Source organism: Corvus brachyrhynchos, unplaced genomic scaffold (genome assembly GCF_000691975.1).
Source record: "Corvus brachyrhynchos isolate BGI_N302 unplaced genomic scaffold, ASM69197v1 scaffold227, whole genome shotgun sequence".
NCBI lineage: Eukaryota > Metazoa > Chordata > Aves > Passeriformes > Corvidae > Corvus > Corvus brachyrhynchos.
The window spans coordinates 1531216-1552238 of record NW_008239290.1 but is presented as its reverse complement, the minus strand read 5'-3'; the positions used below and the strand labels follow the sequence as shown (position 1 = coordinate 1552238).

Genomic DNA, 21023 nt, shown 5'->3' with positions numbered 1-21023 from the left:
CGAGGCACCAGTGGGACCCATGGAGCGGTGATATTCTTTTTATTCTGTCTCTGTCACTCTTTGTCTCCCCAACTATTTTCCATTTTCTTCTTTCTCCTTTTCTTTTATCTTTCTCTCACATTTACTGTACAATAAAACCCATATTATTGTCACTGGCATATAGTCTCATTTTCACCTTAACTGCAAATTCATTGGAGAGGAATTTCCAAAGAACCTTAATAAAATTGGATCATAACAAGGGCACACACCCATGCAGTGGTGTCAGTGCTGGAAAGCATCTTGGATGGGTTCGGAGTGCAGTTCCCAGGATGCCCTTGGACCCTCCCTGCTGTCCTGATTTTGGCTGGGATAGAGTTAATTTTCTTCCTAGTAGCTGGTACCAAGCTGTGTTTTGGATATCTGGTGAGAACAATGTTGATGATACACTGATGTTTTGCTGAGCAGTGCTTACTCTAAGTCAAGGACTTTTCAGCTTCTCACACCACACCACTTTGAGAAGGCTGGGGGGCACAAGGAGACAGGAGGGGACACAGCTGGACCAGCCGACCCCAACTGCCCAAAGGGATATTTCATACCTTACGACATCATGCTCAGTATATTAGTTTGGGAGCTGTCTGGGGCATTGGTCAGCGGGGGGTGAGCAATTGCATTGTGCAACACTTTTTTGGTATAGCCTTATTATTATTATTATTATTATTATTACTACCACCTTTCCATTTCCATTTCTGTCCTATAAAACTGTCAACTGTCAATTTTACTTTTGTCCCCCCAGTTCTCTCCCCCATCCCACTGCTGGGGGGAATGAGCCAGCAGCTGTGTTGTGTTCAGCTGCCTGCTGGATTAAACCACGACACCCGTGCATGGATCGCCTTCCCACAGCACCCCTCCTGAGATTCCAGGGATGGGGGGAACTCAGAGCAGAAGCGGCACCCCCCAGCTTCACCCTTGTTCTCCCAAAGCTTGGCTGCTGCTGCCAATTTGCTGCTGTGTCCCAGTGGCAGCCGTCAGCCTCCTCCTTCTCTGTATTTCCCAGAAGTCATCCTTCCCTAGAGCTCTGCCGCAGGCTGCGCCTGCACGGGCAGGCACCCAAGGTGATGCACCAGGCTGGGTGAGTCAGGCTCCCTCCAGCATTGGCAGGGTGTCCTAGGAGCACAGCACAAGGCAGACCGAGCTGGCCCTTCATGGGGAAATCCAAGGTCTGACAGAAACTGTTAACCTGAGCACACACTGTGCTTTGTGAGCAAGCAGCTGTGCTGCCTCCAGACTTACCCCTGGAGACAGAAGATGTGCACTTAGCCAGTGCTGCTCCCCAGTAATACCTGTGTCAGGAAAACACGCAATCTGTGCAACCAGCTCAAGGAGAGCTGTTCATATGCCACTGAACCCCACCATTTTTTCATCATTTGCAAACATCTGAGTGTAAAACACAGTGCAGGAAGGGATGTTTCAGTTTCTTCTGCTGTGAGCATCACCCTTTTTCAGCCTGCTTAAAATCCATCTGAAGAGCAGTGATGTTTTCCTGCTTGCATCCAGCACTCAGGAGAGCTGTTTCAGACTTGCTAGGAGTAGGAATCAGCCTCTAAGCTCCAGACTAACAGAACAGGTAACATTAACCTGTTTATTCATGTGGCTACCTTATCCTTTGGTTTCTTTCAAATGTCTGCCCAGTGCTGTATTTTTAAGGAAATATAGCAAAACCAATGAATTTTGCCCAAGGAAAAAGTGTTATCTTTTATGTTTTATTTAAACCCAAATCCATATTTTAGGGAAAATATAGAACATCAGTCTCCACAAAGCAGGATTTCAGGATTCTGCAGAGCTTGAAAAGCTCTTCAAAATAAAATTTACCATCTGTAGCTGCCTATTAAATAAAAAGAGATTGCCATCTTCTGGTCAGAAGCAGTTGTACATGGGGATATTTGTCAACTTTTGCAACCATGTAGAAATTATTATCTAAACAACTTCTTGGAAAACAGCATCTTTTAAGAGTGAATGTTTTTAAAATTTATTTTGATAGGGTGAACCTAATTTTCAAAGTTTGTTTAAAAATCCATTGCAACTGTAAGAAATTTAAGTTGTAGCTTGGCTGTTCTCGACATCACATTTGTCTGGGCTGTATCTGGGATAATGCCTTTCATGTCTCCATCTTCAGGAATTGCCCAGGATTTTTCTTTTCTGTGACCCATTTTACCAAAGCCAAACTCTTACAGCAGGAAGACATTTTCCAGCAGCTACTTACTGCCGTCCAAAAGAAAGGGAGCGTGGCATTATACTGTAGACTTGAAGCAGGCAAATGTTTCCCTAAGTAAATCATCAATTATATTCATTTCTATGGTCTTTGAATAGAAAAAGGAATCTCCATGAATTTGCCTGGAGGAAAACTAAAAGATCAGATGGCATCAGAGCTTCAGCATAGCACTGGAATTATGAATAGCTGGAGCACAACCATTTTACTGCACATTTACCCCCTAATCCATGGGGTAATCCAAGCATACTCTGGTTTCAGTTGCTCACAGAAGTATGGATAACACACACCCACACACACACCCACATATATAATGTAGGCTGGATTTTAGGTTCCTCTGTCTTGTGCCCTAGTTCCAAGTATTGGTGTGGGGGTGGAGAAAGAGTTCAGTGTTTTTCAAGGGAGACAGCTTCAAGGGTGACCATGCTCTCTCCTTCGCTGGGAGATGAAAACTACTTTTCAAATATGAGATTTGTTTCATAGTTAGTTTAGCCCCCAATCTGCTGACGGTTTCTGATTTAACTTCTTTTGCCCTTCCCTGTACTTCAGACATTGCTTTTATCATGTTCTCGGTCTTTCTTCTGAGCTGGCTGCTGTGCACCATCTGTTGCTTTCTAGACATATTTGAAGGTTCAGTAATGCCGAAATTACCATAGTCAGGAGTACTTCTGATCGTGGTGTTGCAATAATTGTAATTCTGGCTGCTCCATGTTCCACACAAAAATATCAGTCCTTTTTTTGGTCTTAGAGCTATCTGTGGTCATGCCACTCCTGTTACATTGGAGTTAAACCTGAAAATGTCCGGACCCAGGCTTCAGATTTCAAAGCCACCATCTACCTTATCCAAAACCCAGTATAAACTGCGCAGCAGATGGAATGGATATTCTTCAAAGGAAATCCTTGCAATCAGTCCCTGGTGTATTCAGAGATGCTCCCCTTTTAAAGTCTGACCACTGCATGGCAGTATTGCACCAGCATCACTGCGGCACCAGCCCTGAGGCACGGAGAAAGCTGTCTAAAATTATCTCATGATCACCCTGGTAATATCCCTTCTGCTGAGTGAACGTCTCCTCTTCCCACCGCTGGAATATGCTCGGAACCGGGAATGTGCTGCAGGATGGGTGTGGGGCCTGTCTCTTCCTGTGCAATCCTCGCTTCTCTCCAATCAAAGCCTGATGGGAGGGCTTCATTTGACATGATGGGATCTGGCAAAAGCTGGATAAGAAAGATGCTCCTGCTGCCCTAACATCTCTCTCCTTCTGGGACATGAGAGAGAAGCACCTCTCTTCTCTGCATAGTTTAGGTGCTGGGAGTAAAACTCTCTCCTGTGCTGATCACAGAGCCCATCCCTCTGGCAGGGTTGCTGGGTGGCAGGCAGGCAGACAACTGTGTGTGTGTGTACAGTGCTGCTGTGCCATCAGTCACATGTTTGGGGATTCTGGAGTGAGGGAACAGGCAGACATTGCTATTTGGCTATAGAAGGGTTAGGATTTTCTTCCAGTCATTCAAAAAGAAAGCAACAAAAACCTCTCTGTGTGACAAGAAGCAGGATAACAAAGGGGAAAGAAAAGGCATTGTTTTCAAGTTCGAAACTGGTGGTGGATTTAAACCCCATATCCAAGCCTCCTGACTTTGGAAATACTTGGGAGGTAGTAGTGGGGTCAGTCTCTTCTCCCAGGTAACAAGTGACTGTACAAGAGGAAACAGCCTAAAGTTGTCCCAAAGAAGGCTCAGATTGGACATTAGGAAGAAATTTTTCACAGAAAGGGTGATTAGATATTGGAATGGGCTACCTAGGGCGTCACCATCCCTGGATGTGTTTAAGGAAAGATTGGACATGGACTCAGTGCCATGGGCTAGTTAACGTGGTGGTGTTTGGTCATAGGTTGGACTTGATGGCCTTTTCCTGCCTAAATGATTCTGTGAACTGTGACTCTGGGATATTAGAAAAATTTTTTTCACCAACCAGGTTGTCAAGCATTGGAACTGAAGTGGCTGAGTCGCCATCCCTGGAGGTATTTAAAAGACATGTAGACGTGACACTTAGGGACATGGTTTAGTGGTGGAGTTGGCAGTGCCAGGTCAATGATGCCAGGACCCAATGATCTTGAAGGTCTCTTCCAACCTAAACGATTCTAGGATTCTATGACTTGGTTTGAGCATAAATTTTGTGGCTTTGGTAGGGCCACGAGAATTGTGGCAGGTTTGAGCCATTCCTGTTTGACTGCTCAGGCAGTTGCCTCGTGGCAGCTTTGGCACAAGTGATGAGTTAATGAGGAGAAAATTGAACCCTACACTCTCCTGGAGTGAGTTCTTGGAGCTGGGGAGGTCACAGGCCAGAAGTGCCTCTCTAGATGTGCTGCACAGCTCTGCCCTGCTTCTGAGCCATCATATAGCCCAGTGGGAGGAGGAAACATCTGTGTGGTACAATACCAGCACTCCAGGCTCCTTCCCATCCTGCGGGAGGTTTCAGGCAGCCTATCGAAAACGGTCTGCAGTTCAGCAGCAGCTGCTCACAGCTCATGGCATGGACTTGGGCATCTACAGTAAATCAAAGAAGAAGGCAAATTTTTTTGATCTAAAAGCCCTGAGCACTCTGCTTCCCAATGAATTAAAAAAGCCCTGTCTTACCAAAATGGTAATACTTTAAAAAGCAGGTGTTTTATACTTACTTGTTATTACTTTCCAAGGAGATGCTTTGTCTGTAGCTCCACATGAAGACACTCGTGGCAAAAATACACTTTTGGTGGCACAAGCAGGGAGAAGCTAGAAAGGCAATACTAAAGCAAAATATAAGGAAATATAAGGGAACAGGAGTAGAAGAAGGAAATATAAGGGAACAGGAGTAGAAGAAGGAAATAATCATGCTGCAGGTCTCCAGATATTTCTTCTTGCTATCAGAGATTAAATAGGCAGTGTACTTGCAAACGAACTTTCAAAGTGAACTGTAGACCCTCCACTACTCAAAGAGCCAAGTGAGAAGGAGCAGAGCATGGGCTGTGACCTGTGGCAGCAGCGCTCCCACTGTCTGGTTCTTCACTCTTTTCCCTGCTGAGAAAAGCCTTGGTACCTGTTGAGAAGCATCTCCCAGGCAAAGCTCAGGTCTGTGAGAGGGTGAGCATGTGCTGGAGACCATCCCAGCAGGCACTTCGTGTGTGGACACCCTTGTTGGTGGGGGAAGAGAGTTGAACCCCATGGAAGTCAGGCAGGATGCCTCAGCAGAGATTTGTCCTTGGCTTCTTCTCTGAGCAACCATCGCCAGGAAGACAAACAGGAAACGGGCTGGAAGTACTACCAGAATTTGTTAAGTCAATGGACAGGGAAAACTTAAGTGGCTTGCCATTAGGGAATGAAACCCACAAGCCCTCAAACTAAGATCCTGGATCTTTAATTTAATCATAATAATGTACTTTTTACTGGGGCTTAAAGCAATATACAAACCTTGCAGGCTTGGCAACACTGAAGTTCATGTCGTCCAGACTCAACGTCTGCTATCTGGCTTCTCTGCCAGGTTTACTTCTGGTAATTTCATGAGAAAGATTTAGGCAAGAAAACCCAGCTGCCATAACAAGTTGGAGTACTCATTTCATTCTGTGCTACTGAGCTCACTGCACACAGATTTGAGCTCACAGCCTTTCTCCTGGTTCAACTTTTGCTGCTTTTTGACTGCAGGCCATCTCTTGGCTCCAAAATAAAATAGTCTGCTAAAATAAAAACTGACTGTTGCAGACGTGGAGCATAAGGTCCATCTCTCTGAAACATCTCTCTGATACCACTTTCATGACTCTAAATCAGAAAACTAAGCCTAGAGATATTACTTTATCATCTGTCCAGTTCAAAATGGGGTCTGATTCAATTTTACATCTCAGCTCTTCAGCTCAGAAGCAACCCAAGTGATTTTGTTCTTCAATAAATCCTATAAATTAGTACTTTCTACCCTAAAACCCAGTGTGTTAACACCCAGAATCCTGTTGTAGTTATTGATGTAAGTATCCAGAGCTACATTACTTACTTTTCTTTTCCCGAATTCCATTTTTTTCCCCCAATATTGAGTCAGGACTAAGGAGTGCCTGTGCATGTGTATACAGCTAGCTCCTTTTAATAAACTCAGTGCTAGAGATCACATTTACAGGCTCAGTTTATATGGTAATCTTTAAAAACAACCAGCCTAAGCACTGGAAAATGCATAGCAGGGGTTAGTCCATCTGAGCAGAGAAATAGGCTTGGTTTATTAACAAGTCTTGTTTAAGTCCCATTTCCATGCTTTTATGTCTACATTAGTTTTTCCCCTTACATGGGCACATGCCAGAGACGTAATGGAGCGAGAGAAGAAACAAGCCCTTTTTCAGTTCACAGAACCCCAATTCTTTATTAATCACAGCTTGCTCACAATGACATACAGGAAAATAGCACTAATGAAGAGTAGAATATGCAGGCAGCAACCTCCAGGGGGGTAGGGACAACTTCAAAACTGCAGCTATTTTGGGGATGATGTGTTAGGTTTGGTGATACTGTACTTGGCACAAGCACCCTGTCTAGTCATTCCTCCTGCTTCAGCCCTCTTAGTCCTAGATGTCTGTCACTAGGTAGGGTTGGCTAACACTGAAGAGTAGAGGTCATGATGAATGGAAGTCAGCAGTGTCATTAAAAAAAAGGTAACAACTGGCTCATGGGTTCCAGATGAAATATTCTGTAGCCTCTTGTACGATTACACATGTAACGTGGTAGCATCAGATAAGTATCATAGATCATGGCACCTACAGATAAAGCCACTTGATGCTATCTATTAGTTGCTCCATCAATAAATTTTCAAGTGGTGAATTAAGCTCACTTTACAACTAGCATTTGTATGGCTGTTTGGCATCATCCAGAATTTGTCATAGCTTGATGGTTACAATGTGCCTCTTAAATTTGTCTCAAACTGATCTTGCCTGATTTCATTCTGTTGCACAGCTGCTTTTGTTGCCTCTCACCTCAAAAAGCAGAAGCAACAAACACTCCACATGGTGATTCAACCTCAATTATACAGCACAGTACAGAGCCCTGCAGCATAAACTGCATTTGAAAAAACATTTTAAGAGCCTTTTGTCTTGGACAGCTGAATGTGAAGTCACGATACCTGTGATCTAGTCACTGTTTCAAGAAAGCTTATTGATGGCAAAGCAGTCTAGGTTATTAGGCAATGACTGGTCTCTAGCACCATAGAACTACTACTGACCTCATGGTGGGTTGGAATGAGAAGTCGCAGGGAATGGAATTAGACGTGAGGTGCTTCAAATGAACAGACCCAGCAAATTCAACCGAGTGGAAATAGACAACATCAGAAGCCTGTTACAGGACATGTAAGATTATGAAATAAGTTGCATAATGCAATAATTGTATTTTTTAACAAAAATGTAAGTATTTACAAAATAAGATCCAAGTTTTTTAAACATCAAGCAAATCATTCTGCAAAGAGACCGCATTGTTTTTGTTTTTATTTTTTTTTGTTTCTTTTTTAAAGTTTTTTATTGAGTTCTTGATTTTTACTTTTTTTTAAACCACGTCATACATTTCCCATACTGATATCGCATGATCCATAATAATATAGGCAGGGGGAGTTTACTAATGGTGGGGATGGGTCACATCCACCATTGCTTCTTTTCAGCCAGACAGTTCCACCTGGAGCTCCTTGTTTCTACGGACCTCTGCAGCATGCCTCTCCTGGAAAACATCAAGAAGGGAAAAATCAAACCTTTTTCTCATTCCACCTGCCCAGGGAGGTTCATGCTGACAACCTGTTCAGGTCATGCATTTGATGTTTGTTCAAAACTTGTTTCACAGCACAACCATCTTTAAAGGGAGCAACTCAGGAGAGCTGTCATCAACCAGACCAGCCTGAGGCACGTTTTGTGCTATCTTCTTCTGCTTTGGAGCTCAGTTTTTTATCTGACACGGCCTTATAATCCTCAGAACCTCACAGAGTTTCACTTTAAAGGGCCACATATAGAGGTGCTGCTTGAGCAGGTGCCACATACTCACACTTGCCCTTTGAATTCCTGGATATTAAACTGAAGAACTAATTGCCTGCACATTGTACGTTAGTTACTCTGTTATCTGTAGCATTTAGGAACCGTAACAAAGACCCAAGAACTTAGTTTCAACAAGACAGGTCAATCTGAAAGTCTCAAACATCTCCTTAGTCTGAGCACTGAAGCTACCTGTCCTCTTGATTCTTTCTCTGGCTATGATGAAGAATACTGCCTATTATACTGACTGAACCTGTAAATTAGTCCTTGAAAGGTCTGCAATACTGAATGCTGGATTTTATAAGGGATTTGTTCCTTGGTGTTCCTATTAACAGCAGTATACAGAAGTTACGTCTGATTGCTGCAACTTCTAGACACCAATACCTTGGGGCACCCACAGTTCTGTGTAACTTGGGAAGACTTGGAACCAGATACCTCACTTCTTTTTCTGTATATTAAGGATTCACTTTTGATGTTGGCAAATGATGTTTGTTTTTGATGTTTTGGTGTTAGCAAAACTGTATTTTTAATTACGGGTCAGTACAAATGTTTCCAAGTGAGTTACTGTCATCTTTCCTCAGAAGTCTTTCTTGGGTTTCATGCATATATGCCATCGTGGAAACAGGGTTTAACAGTCTGTTAACATTAACCTAGGACAGAGATATGTGTCAGCTGTCCTTCCACTTCCTTCTGGACCTCGAGGGTAACTAATTAGCTTTTGCCTTTGTTTTCATAAGGCCTGGGGTATGTGCCTGCAAACTAAGCTAATGCAAAAATGTCACATAATCTGGGTGTAGTTCTTAAACCAAGAACAATCCTGTTTGCGTAGTTACTTGTAACATCATCCTTTGGATTCTGATGTTTCTTTCCTACTCTCCAAGACTTTTGTCTCCACCAAAAATGTAGAGGTGCTGTGCTTAAGAAGATCTCCTTGAAAACCTCTGAGAGCTATTTTCTTTAGCCAATTTACTAATATATTAGAAAGTTAATTATTGAGAGAAACAAGTGATCCCTTATGCAGAACTACTTAATTTCTTCTTAACACTTTTCAATCTTTATTTGCATGTTTCTCTCCCTTGTGTGGAAGGGTTTTTTTGGAGAAGGGCACACTTCATCCTGCATATGGGGTTTGTGATTCCCTGTTTCCTCTGGCTGTACCAAAGACCTCCATAGGAAAATTTACTCTCTTCCTTGCAAGACTTGGGGAAGGACAGACCTCTTTTGCTGTATATGAAAGAATTTTTTCCCATAATTTTTCATCTTTATCCTCTGAGAAATCAAGAACTACAGACATAGGGCAACTGTTTGATTTGGTCAGTGACTTTTCTTAGAAGCTGAAATCTAAACACAAGTGACCTTTCATTTGTTCACAGCACTTTCTAAAAGCTAGAAAGCCAACCTTTCTCTAGAGACAGTCCAGAAAAGGGCCATGAGGGTCAACAAGCATCTCTCAGTCTCTGCTATGAGGAAAGGCTGAGAGCGCTGGGACTGTTCAGTTTGGAGGCGGCTCAGGGGGATCTTACAAATGTCTGTAAATACCCGAATGAAGGGAACACAGAGCCAGGATCTTTCCAGTGGTGCCCAGTGACATGACCAGGGGCAATGGGCAAAAACTAAAACCCAGGAGGTTCCCTCTGAACAGCAGGAACACTTTTTCATTGTGAGGTGACCGAGCACTGGCACAGGTTGCCCAGAGTGGAACTGGAGTCTACATCCTTAGAGACATTAAAAAGTCACCTGGACATGGTCCTGGGAAACTGGCTCTAGGTGCCCCTGCTTGAGCCTGGGGTTGGACCAGATGGTCTCCAGAGGGCCCTTCCAACCTCAACCATCCTGTGATGTCCTTTTTCAAAGTGAGTGGTGGTTTAGACAGGCATCAGTGGCTCTGACTTAAAAATTGCTCAAGTGTAGTAACTGAGATAAGGACTACACACAACATCTCTGCAAAATGTTGACTAGATTTTCCTCTCTAGTCTAAGGTGAGGAGTGATGGTGTGGTTACCTTCTCTTGGAGGCGTTCAATAAGAGCAGCTAAATTAGCTTCGCGGTTTTCTTTGATCTGTTCCATTTTCAGTATCAGCTTTTCCTCTGCCATTTTGCTGAAGTTATTGTTCTCCTCCAAAGCTTTTTGAAGCACTTCTCGCTCATGTTCTCTCTTCTCTGCCAGATGTTTCAGCACCTGAGCCTCCTGGGACTGGAAACAGAGAGACATAGCTGAGATGAAATACTCATGGAGCAAAGCACATTGCCATGTTGCCGTGGAGCACAGCATGTTGCTACAGGGCAACAGTTCCCTGAGCACGGAAACCGTGTAAAGCCTGCTGCTTTTTTTTGCAAAGGTCACTTTGTGACTGAACCAGATTAGCCTCAATAACATAGGTTTAGAAGCACTGGCTAAATGTGGAGTACACGCCTGAGACAGCAGCACAGAAATGTCCAAATCATTTCTGTTAACAAGAAATGCTGTTGTGTTACTGCCCTGGGTCATCTGGATTACCACAGTGCTTGCTCAACCTCTGACAGCTGCAGTCTCTTAGCTACAGGCCTTTTATCTTTGGCGACAGGGACCTGGGATTGAAGAAATGTACAGAGTTAAAAGTGAGACTACTGATGCAGGACAGGGGCAATTTTCACCCAGTCCAGGCTGGACTCTTCTTTAATGTGCTTGAATAGTTAACAACAGGCTTGGAAGTTTGTTGACACGAAAGACACGCAGCATCAATTCAGACAATGTTTTTTCCCATTACACTTCTATTCGGATTAATCTCACTGATTAGGAAAGGAAAAAAAGGGTTGCATAGAAAAATGACAAAAATTTTTTGTTAGAAGTTTGTATTTTGCAAGGAAGATGAAAACTGCAAGTAGGAATTAAACAGATGCAGTCTATGCTCAATATTGTGTTGAGCAAATTCACTGCTCAGAAGCATAAGCTTTGTTATTTATTTTAAATCAAATTGCTAACAGGAAACCACTAATCCTAGGAAAGAAGCCAAAAAACTTGCAGCATTGGGCCCATTCTCCAGGCAAGTCTAGTTGAAAAGACAGTTATTTGGAAAGAATAAGCAACATCATACACTTTTGGATAAAACAAATGAGAGGCAGCATGAGAAGAAACAGAAAAACAGAATGAAATAGGACTCCGGGAGGCTAAACGCGTATTTCGGTGTTCATCACAAGGCACTGTTGCCATTGTTATCCATAAAAATGAGTTAGTTTAAGGCCTAAATTAAGGGCTTTAACCATTAATTATAATTAGTGGTAATGAAACCTTTTAAATTCTATCATGTGGCTTTAAATGGACTGAAGAAGGCTGCAATTCTTTTATACGAGCAAGACCCAACTAGGAGAAAACAAACATTTTAATAAAAGTAAGATATGCAAAAAGCCAAATGCACTGATGAGGCAAATTAAGCAGATTCTAGAAAAGGCTGCAAAGGCCAGACAGAACATCTTTCAGCAAGATGTTGGAGTAAAACACATCTGGCCTTGAAAGGCTGTAATGGCTTGCTTGAGATCATAGGAGAGAGCCACTTCCATCCATCCTGACCACTTAATGCGTTTTCATCTCTGGCCTGGCCGCAGGTACAGGCTCATTCCTCAGACTGATCTCTGGAGCAACTGCTAGTAGGAACGGTCTCCTGAAAAGCCTGGTACCTCCCAGAGGCTCCTCCTGGATCTTCCCTTCATCAGAGCATATGCTGAGTAATAGAGCAAGCACTTTTTGTATGTCTGACTCTGTTGGGCCAGATGAAAGATGTTGCAAATGGGAACAAAACCCCTCGGACAGATGAAGCTGAAAGCAGAGGGATTTTCACTGGTGGAGCATGGAAGAAGGATAAGCCAAAGACAAGAAGAGCCAGGCAAAGAAGGAATTTTGTAGTGCAGTTAAAAAATCATAAAAGCCCCATAAGTTTAATAAAAATATCAAAAATTTTAATAACCATATTAAAAAAGTAGTTTATTTTGAAGCAAAATATTTCATTTCAGATACTTAGCATTTAACAGTTCTTAACTGTAGGTTATTTCAAAATGTAAAAAAGTTATTTTAAAAGATTTGATGCAATGTAAAACTGAAATAATTAAACACTTTCATCTCGCTTTCCCACTTGAGGACAAACCTGAGTGGCCCAGTTTGACCAGTGCTTGCGAAGTTATTCTGCATATTCTGTTTAATTTACTACTCAATGGCAATCTCTCATCTACTTGTGGAAAAGTTATAATCATTAAATTTTGTTTGCTGATATGAATTTTTTGAACCTTTTGCTTAAATGATCTAAAAGTAATGGATAATCTAAGAACATATTTCTCTTCCTGTTGTGAGTTTGAATAGGAAAGATGCTATTAGACTAATTTTAATGTCCTTTCCCATGAAACATTTAAGAAGTGGCTTGTTAATTTGAAAGGCTAACACTTCATGGTGTTTAAATATTCATAAATGATATGTTATAAAATCAGACTTTTTCAGATTTGGAAAACAGACATTTTCAATGACATAACCATGCACTAATAAAAAGTAAGATTTGGACTATGCATGTAAGAAGCATTTTTTAAAAGAGCATTTGCTTTCAATGGAGGTAGCAAAATGCCTTTGAGACTTTGGGGCACTTGCCCATTTTTCAGGATTTGTTTCTTCAACACAAACCCTTTGCCTTCTGGAACTACTTTTTATCATAAATCCTGGAGAACAGTGAAAAATTAGAGTTTCATATCAAAGCACACACATTTCTGGATGCTATGCCGGCAGACAGTACACTCAAAAGTAATATGCCCACTAATCCATGATAATGAAGAAAATCCTTACACTCGAATTCAGTATTTACTGGATGCGCATTGCATTGGCACCAGTAAGAGACTGCTTGAAAGCTGAACCAGGCCTCAGGAACTGACTGAAGACCCCTAATGTGATTTTCCTTTACAATATGTCTTTAATGGCATATTGTAAGGAATTTTGAGTGAGGAAAATCACGGGTACCCAGGACTGGTTCAAAATAAAGGAACCCCCCTCCATGCCACAAAACACCCACAGGGTTGAGGCTCATTTAGGCAGATTTCCTTCTCTAGTGGTGTTGTACCCCAGCTGTCAGTCTGCCTGTTTCCCTGGTGTTCAGACCATTCTGAAATCCCCTTACGACAATTCTGGAAGGCAGCTGGTGTGTGTTCGTACTGGATTGTCAAATGATTTTCTGTTTCCAACCCATCTGGCAAAAGAACTTGGCCACCCTGCCTGTTCAAAGTCTACTACACATCCAGAAATGGGTAAATGAATGACCATGGATACCCAGGGGAACTGGGATTAATAGACTCCCTTTGTTGTTTGTCTTGGCTTTTAAAAGGCTGTGTTTGGACTCACACAGTTCTACAGTGATGCAGGATTCCAACATACATAGGAGGTTTTTATTTCAAGTTTATTTTCAACACTGTTTGAAGTGCTGGAAAGGGTATTTTTAAATCACTGGTAGTCTGTGTTCTAACACAGTCGTAAACCGCTTATGGTAAGTGTTTCTTATACAGCTGTGGTGAGAAAATGAAAAAAAAAGGCTGTAAACAGGATGAAAGATAAGGAAGACTAATAAGGAGAGAAAAATATGAAATGGTGGGAAAAAAAAAATCAGTATTCAAAGGGGAATATTCAGAAGGCTTCTTAAATATAACAAGGCATAATCAATGCAGCTCCAGCTGCAGCATCTGATGTTGTCTCATAGAATCAAACAATCATAGACTGTCTTGGGTTGGAAGGGACCTTAAAGATCATTGAGTTCCAACTCCCCTGCCTTGGGCAGGGACACATTCCACTAGACCAGGTTGTGCAAAGCCCCATCAAACCTGATCTTAAGCACTTTGAGGGATGGGGCACCCACAGCTTCTCCGAGCAACCTGTGTCACTGCCTCACCAACCGCACACTGAAGAACTTTCTCCTAACATCTAATCTAAATCTCGCCACTTTTAGTTCAAAATCCTTCTTCCTTGTTCTATTACTATCTGCACTTGGAAAAAAATCACTCTCCCTCAATTTTACAAGCCCCCTTAAGGTACGGAAAGGCCACAAAATAATATGGAGAAACAAAGCTGTTCATTTGTTAATATTTAAATATAGAGGAATAAAAATATTGGAGAACATTCCCGGTACAGATACCTTTGCTCCTAGAAACACACTGCTGTGCTAAAAATGCAGGCAAACTCCTGTGATGTTCATGTCATGTTTTTAAAGGATCATGTGCGTCTTCAGTTTTCAGAGATGAGTGGTTCAAAAGGAAATCCACATCTGTTATCTAGCTGTCCAGAGATAGATACAGACTACTAAACACTCACTTCATGAGCAAAATTAGTTATGGAAACTGACTTTGGAGATAGGGTGTTTAATTATTACTCATGGGAAGAAAATTCTCCTTATCTGAGTAAGAGGTGCTTTATTTTCTCACATCTATCTATCTTTAATTGACAGATACATCCAAATATTGAAGCAATTGATACGGAGATAAAAGCAGTCCTTTATTACTCTTAAACAAGAAATGGGTTCAGACAACTGCTTTTAGTCTGGGAATTTCACCTTGAATGCATTCAACCTCAGACACCAGTACCTTTAGTTACTCAGATGTCTGAGACACACTACCAGTCATGAGAGCTCCTCTTTTGTGCATTTGTTCAGTGACTGGGGTTTTTGTTACAATGCAGTTGCTCAGAAGAAGCTGCAATAATGTTGGTTTTCGTCAATATACTTTGTATCTAAGAGACACTAATAATGGAGCAGATTGTGAAGATAGGAGGAAATGCTACTTTTCTACTACTGCAGTGTAAATGCCAAGGTGAAGCCCAGGTATGGTGACTTGAAGTACTGATGTTTTCAGGGGAAGGAACCAAGTCAGGGATTTTTCCATGTAAAAGCATAGGAATGGACTCAAATTCAGACTTCTGTCAGAAATATCAATTTGGCAGGAAAGTCAGAGATGTGAGCTGTAACTATGGGTGAAGCTCTGCTTCTAGTGAACCTAGATGAAGAATTTGCTTAAATTTAGATGAGGATCTCTTTTTTAAATTTATTTTTGTGCAGTCTGCCAGATGACCTTTGGAATGTGGAGTTAAAAAAAAAAAAATAGAGCCCATCCCTGCCATGATTCAAGAAAACTCACTTTCTCTTCCTCAACTTGCACAAAATTGCTGCTCTCATGGTTTCGACCTGTGGGGATGCACAAGGCATGTTGGGGGGATGCAAGAAGTACCACCTGAGCCCTCTGCCTTCATGGTCTGCTGCAGTTTGAGGCCTGGCATTATAAAGTTAATGAAGATCAATGTTGAATTGTTTCATATTTGTTCATAAATGGCAGAGCCCACAGCAGACTGGGGGAAGAGTGTTTACCAGCATTGAGATGTGTGCTCACGGCTCCATGTGCTCCGAAACAGATCCTGGTGCCTAATGCCAAAACCTCTCCTAGTTGGTAGAAAACATCTTCCTACAGGCACATATTCCATATGCTAACAGTTTTTTTGGGACGAGGAACTGCAAAGTTTCTTGCAGTTTTGGCTATCTTCTGTAAAACTTAGGAGTGAAGCACTGTGCACAGACACACTATGGTGTAAATCAAAATGTGACAGAAACATCTGTTTCTGGTGCTGATTACACCTCTTACTGGGACCTTTACATAGAAAAATGCTTCATGCTGCATTCCTTCTCCACAGAAACACAGATGAGGGCCAGCAGCAATAGAAAGGGAGATCAGTAGGTGGGCAAGACAGAAGACATATGTCTCAGGCACTGCCTATCCTCATTCTCATCCTTCTCACCTTAAAATTTCGTGGAAAAGGGGAACAGAAACGAGATGGAAGAAGAAAGCTCCACTTTCGACAGGGAAGGTGTGCCTCCCTTCTCTGCCCATCACCTGGAGCAGCAGTTTTGTAGGTGCCATGCCATGTCCAGGAACGTTTGTCCCCCAGCTCTGCCACCTTCCCTACCTTGGCAAAACCTTTTCCCCATCAGCCTCCTGTACGGTGCAGTAAAGCATGGATGGCCAAAGCAGAGGTGGACTAAGAGTATCAAGAACTGCCTCTGGGCAGGCTGTGAGGCTGGCTCAAAGGGGCAGGGAGTTGGATGCTGAAGCCCAACACTGAGTGTGGTCCTGATGCTGGCACAGGAACCCTCGGCTGGCTGCTGCTGTGGGGAGCACAGCGAGGCCAGCCCAGCCCAGGATGCACAGCAGGATTGTCTTGTGGCATTCCATTGCAAAATGGCATTAAAAACCCATGGAGCTGTTAAGTCTATATCCAACAGCATGAAAGTTAAAAGAATACAACTGTTTTCCTGCATTCTTTGTCACACCACGTTCTAGAGATAAGGCTGATTCAATTTCATCCCAATACAAAGCCATTAAAAAGATTTAATTACATACAGTTTCTCTCCTATAATCCAAAGTCTAGTAGAAATGCACATCCCTTTAGTGTTTCGTTTTTATGCTTGTAAGTAGATTGAATATGGGCAATAAAAATATATAATTTGACATGTGCCCCTTGAAGTCTGTACACCACAAATAATAGCAGCTGAACATTCAAGGCCAATGGGTAAAAACTGATAAATGTTAAATATTCTGTAAGAAAAACTTCTGCTGCATACAATGTCACAGTGCTCTAATTTCTTAAGTGAGAAGGATGAAAAGATCTTTCTGATTATCCACCATGGTAAGAAAATATAGCACCCATATGCCAAAAAAAAAAGGGACAATAATGACATACTGTAAAGAGGATTCTATAAATGGAAAGGACAAATCTGTAACTAGCCCAAACGGGCTTTGCTGTGTAATGCAAAAAATAAAAAACGCCTCAGGTGGAACTCTCTGAGAGTATGAGGTCATGACTGTCAGGTGAGGTAGAGAAAAAGGGGTAGAAAAGGAAAGAGGAGTCCTGTAAAAGCTTACAAGGAAATAAACAAGAACGATAAACTGGAAAAAGCATAAGCAGGAGACTGCTGAAGTGCATGTATTGTCCCAGATATTCTCATGAGCTTGAAAACTTATTAATGAACACTGCCTAATTAACAGAGCAAAACCTAATTCCTAAGTGGTGTAAAACTCATTAGCGATTTTTTTTCCAAAAAGGCAATTCTCATCCATTAGTTATACTTGATTTTAATTAGAACTGTGCTGGAAGGACATGATCAAGAATGGCCATGCCTGAGAGCTTTGCACATAGATTGAAAAGTATGATAATAACAGCCAATTAGAAAAAGTCTGCCTGGTTTGTCTAGCAGCAGAAACTGGAAGAAGATGCTTAAGTAGACTCTAGATGAAGTTGGGCAGATCTCTCTAGCCTTCATCAGTCAGCAAGTTCCATATTTTCTGAGTCACAAGTTCCATTCACATAATAATTTCCTACAAGGTAGTGCTCTATCAATTTTGTTACTATCTTTTTGAACTAAATAATATTTTAATAACCTCTAAACAGTCTGTGATAACAAATATACCTTCAATAAACAATGCATGAAAAGATTATTCCTTTTTGAAATTGCTGTCTGATGATTTCCTTGAGTGATTTGTCCCCTTTGGATTGTGTGAAATAGAATATAATTATTCCTATTCATCTTCTCATTACCATTCATGACTTTGTAGACTTCTATCTTATCTTTCATCTGTTGTCTCTTTCCAAGCTGAAAAGTGGACTGTTTAATTTATCTTCTTATGGAAGATTTTCTGTTCCTCTAATTGCTTTTTTATCCTTCTCTGCACGATGCATTTTTTTAGGGCAAAAATGAAGCCAATTGTTGAGATGTGAGAACACCAGGGATTTTAACAGTGATGTAAGGAAACATTTTTCTCTGTTCTTTGTTCCTTTCCCAGCAATTTCTGCTGCAATGCTAATTTGGAGGATCTTGTCTATTAAAATAACTCAGTTATATGTTCATTCAAAATGAATATAGTACCAAGGGGAAGAAATGGCAGGTTTCTGTATTGCTATCACTGATTACCAATCTATTGCATAATGAGTTTTTCTTTAGGAAGAAATGAACAGTAATGAAATCAATGGAATTAAATCTCTGAAACATTCAATTCTTATTTTCCACCAAGTATATGCATAATATCAGGCTTTTTATTGCTGCCATTTCATTCTGTGTCTGTATCTTTACTTGAGCATTTGTATGCGACACAGAGGAACTTCACGGACTGAGTTTTTGGGGAGTATCATAACTTGGGTCTGTGAGAGCTCAACCTTCTCAGCAGGTGCTAGTGCAAATGGAAATTCCTTTGATAAACAGTCATATCCTCTTACTGAAATGAATAGTCTGGCAGAAGTATTTCTTTGAAAGAAGCGATAGTGCTTATGAGTGTGTACTAAAACCACAGAGTCTTTGTTAGCAAGCCAGCAAAAATGACAGTAGCAACACTGCAGCTCTCCTCTAGATGAGTAGTTCAAATTTGTGAGGTCCAGAAGAGTCAGGTTTCACTGCAAATCCAAACTGAGTGCCAGGTTTTAAAGACCTGTCAGTAATGCAGACCTACTGACTTCAGCAGGCACATATCAAACCATACACCAGTGCAATCATTCCCTTGGGGTTCTTGGCAGTGACCCTGATCTGGTCTGACAGGAGTGAAAGAGAATGAAGTTGCTTTTCCTGGATCTGATCCATGTGCTATCTGTGGCACAGATGCTGTCCCCAAACTTCTGTATACGTTTTTGATGACATCTGATGCAGACCTACTGACTTCAGCAGGCACATATCAAACCATACACCAGTGCAATCATTCCCTTGGGGTTCTTGGCAGTGACCCTGATCTGGTCTGACAGGAGTGAAAGAGAATGAAGTTGCTTTTCCTGGATCTGATCCATGTGCTATCTGTGGCACAGATGCTGTCCCCAAACTTCTGTACACGTTTTCGATGACATCTAGAAAAGTTCTGTTAACAGCAGTTTTAGCAAGAAATCACATTATTTAAAAGATACATAAAAGGCTTAGAGACATAAGTTTGTTTCATTTTCAGAAACCCTCTACCAGGGACTCTGTGGGCAGGTAGAAGGGATTTCTAATGCCTATTTAACTGTGCAAGATGATTTGCCACAAAAAAAACACTGATCTCCGGGGTGAAGGACACAGAAAGTCCGAAGCTCCTAAAGCTTCCGTGGCTCTCCTTTTATGTGTCAGCAAAAAGAAACACAAATTAACCAGGAAAATATATTATCAATTTTAATTTTTTTGCGGTCATTGCAGCCAGTCATGACTTTCCTGAAATGGTCCAACACAGCAAAAATGCTGTGCCTACATAGGACACTGCTAATTTCCAGACTGGCAATTCAGGCTGGCTATGGTGAGTGTGTCATTGTCATACTTTGACTTATCTGATCTGGAGTTTTTCTCTTTGGAAAAAGAAAAAAGAAAAAGCAACCTGATTTAGCTCTGACTTAGAGAAAATGAAGACCTCTTCAACACATCAGTCATGATGAAAGCCAAATAAACAGTTAACGGGTACTTCCAGCTGCCTTTGTGCCAAGCTTTGTGAAAAACGTGAAACAACTCTTCCAAATGCTATGTGACAAACCTAGTGATTATGAAACAGAGCTTTACCATTATGGGTAGGATCATAAAGTGAGGAAGACTTAGTCTGTGGAAAACCCTACCAAGGCCAATTTCCATCACTACTGAAACTGCCAGAAATGCCTCTTAGTAGCTGTGCTATGCTAATGTCTTAATTCAGGTGTGTGTGAAAGATCCCAAACTCACTCTATTCAGGGCCGGTGTTCCTCTATACTGCATAAATAAGACATTATAGCTGCCTCATGCAGACCCTGTGAATAATTCTCATGGACACTACGAGGAGTCAAGATCTGGTAGCCCAGAGAACATCTGCTTGAATTGCAGATCTAGCTCTTAGACACAAGAATTGCACTGGTTTTGAGCAACTGATGCCCTGAATGAACCAATTAGTTACATTCACGCAGTAAGCAAGCGCATTTGAGCCCACCTGCCCCCTGTCTGAAGCTATCTCTATTTTGTGATGCATACTTCCCCAGCATTGAAACCAGTGAATCTTGTTTGGAAGCTGCTGAAAGAAAATAAACTCATTCATTTCTACAAACATATTGATGATTTTTGTCCGTGCAGGCTACCATGAGTCAGTGATGGCAATGGAAAACACATAAATGGACAGGAAACTGGATTGCTATTCTGTACACTAAATCATGTCTAATTACTAGCATTTTTTTTTTAAGGAAAGATACCTTTCTCCTCTCCTCTGCAGCCTCCAGCTTTTTCTGGATCTCCTCAAGAGAGAGTTCTTTCTTCTTTGGAGAAGCTAAAGTTCGTGGTGCTTCTGAGACTGGAGATGGCGGCTTTAGGATCAGTTCAAAGGCCTGGCCTGAGGCACGTTTGTTGATTTGTTTCACTTCCATGTCTGCACAATAAGGTGGGAAATTGTAAGTTCTTCAATACACCAGCAGTATTGAGGAGAGAAGCAGCATTGATATCAGAGTAGGATCAGAAGAACAGAAAAATGATTTAGCATCTTTGCCTTGGGCATTTTAAGTGCAATGGCAGATTATGGGCTGAAAACCATTCTCGGGAGTACATTCCATTTTATCTGTAATAGCTTAATTATACCTTAATCTCATAAAGATAAAAATTTACAGCAATTTTGCAAGCTTATTGGGGTTCTGTGCCATTTCACACCCCCTGCGAGCAGTGCCCAAGTTGATTAATTTTTTAAGCATGCTTTCATCTTTTCTTCATTATCTTGGGAATTATGTCAGCTGTGAAGGGCTGTAATTCTCAAATGGGGAGGAGGGAAAGAACAAC

General features: G+C 41.6%; 1 protein-coding gene across 1 annotated transcript in view; it reads right to left on the bottom strand.

Moving 5' to 3' along the window:
* Window positions 1–7702: 7702 nt before the first annotated feature.
* STMN2 (stathmin 2) overlaps window positions 7703–21023 on the bottom strand; it is a 38495-nt gene continuing 25174 nt past the window's right edge. Inside the window, exons 4-6 of the mRNA XM_017740481.1 lie at window positions 20450–20622; window positions 10256–10447; window positions 7703–7948 (exon numbers count right to left, since the gene is read on the bottom strand). Of these exons, the coding sequence (XP_017595970.1) occupies window positions 7889–7948; window positions 10256–10447; window positions 20450–20622 (425 nt within the window). The 3' untranslated portion in view covers window positions 7703–7888. The remainder of the gene's footprint in view (window positions 7949–10255; window positions 10448–20449; window positions 20623–21023) is intronic.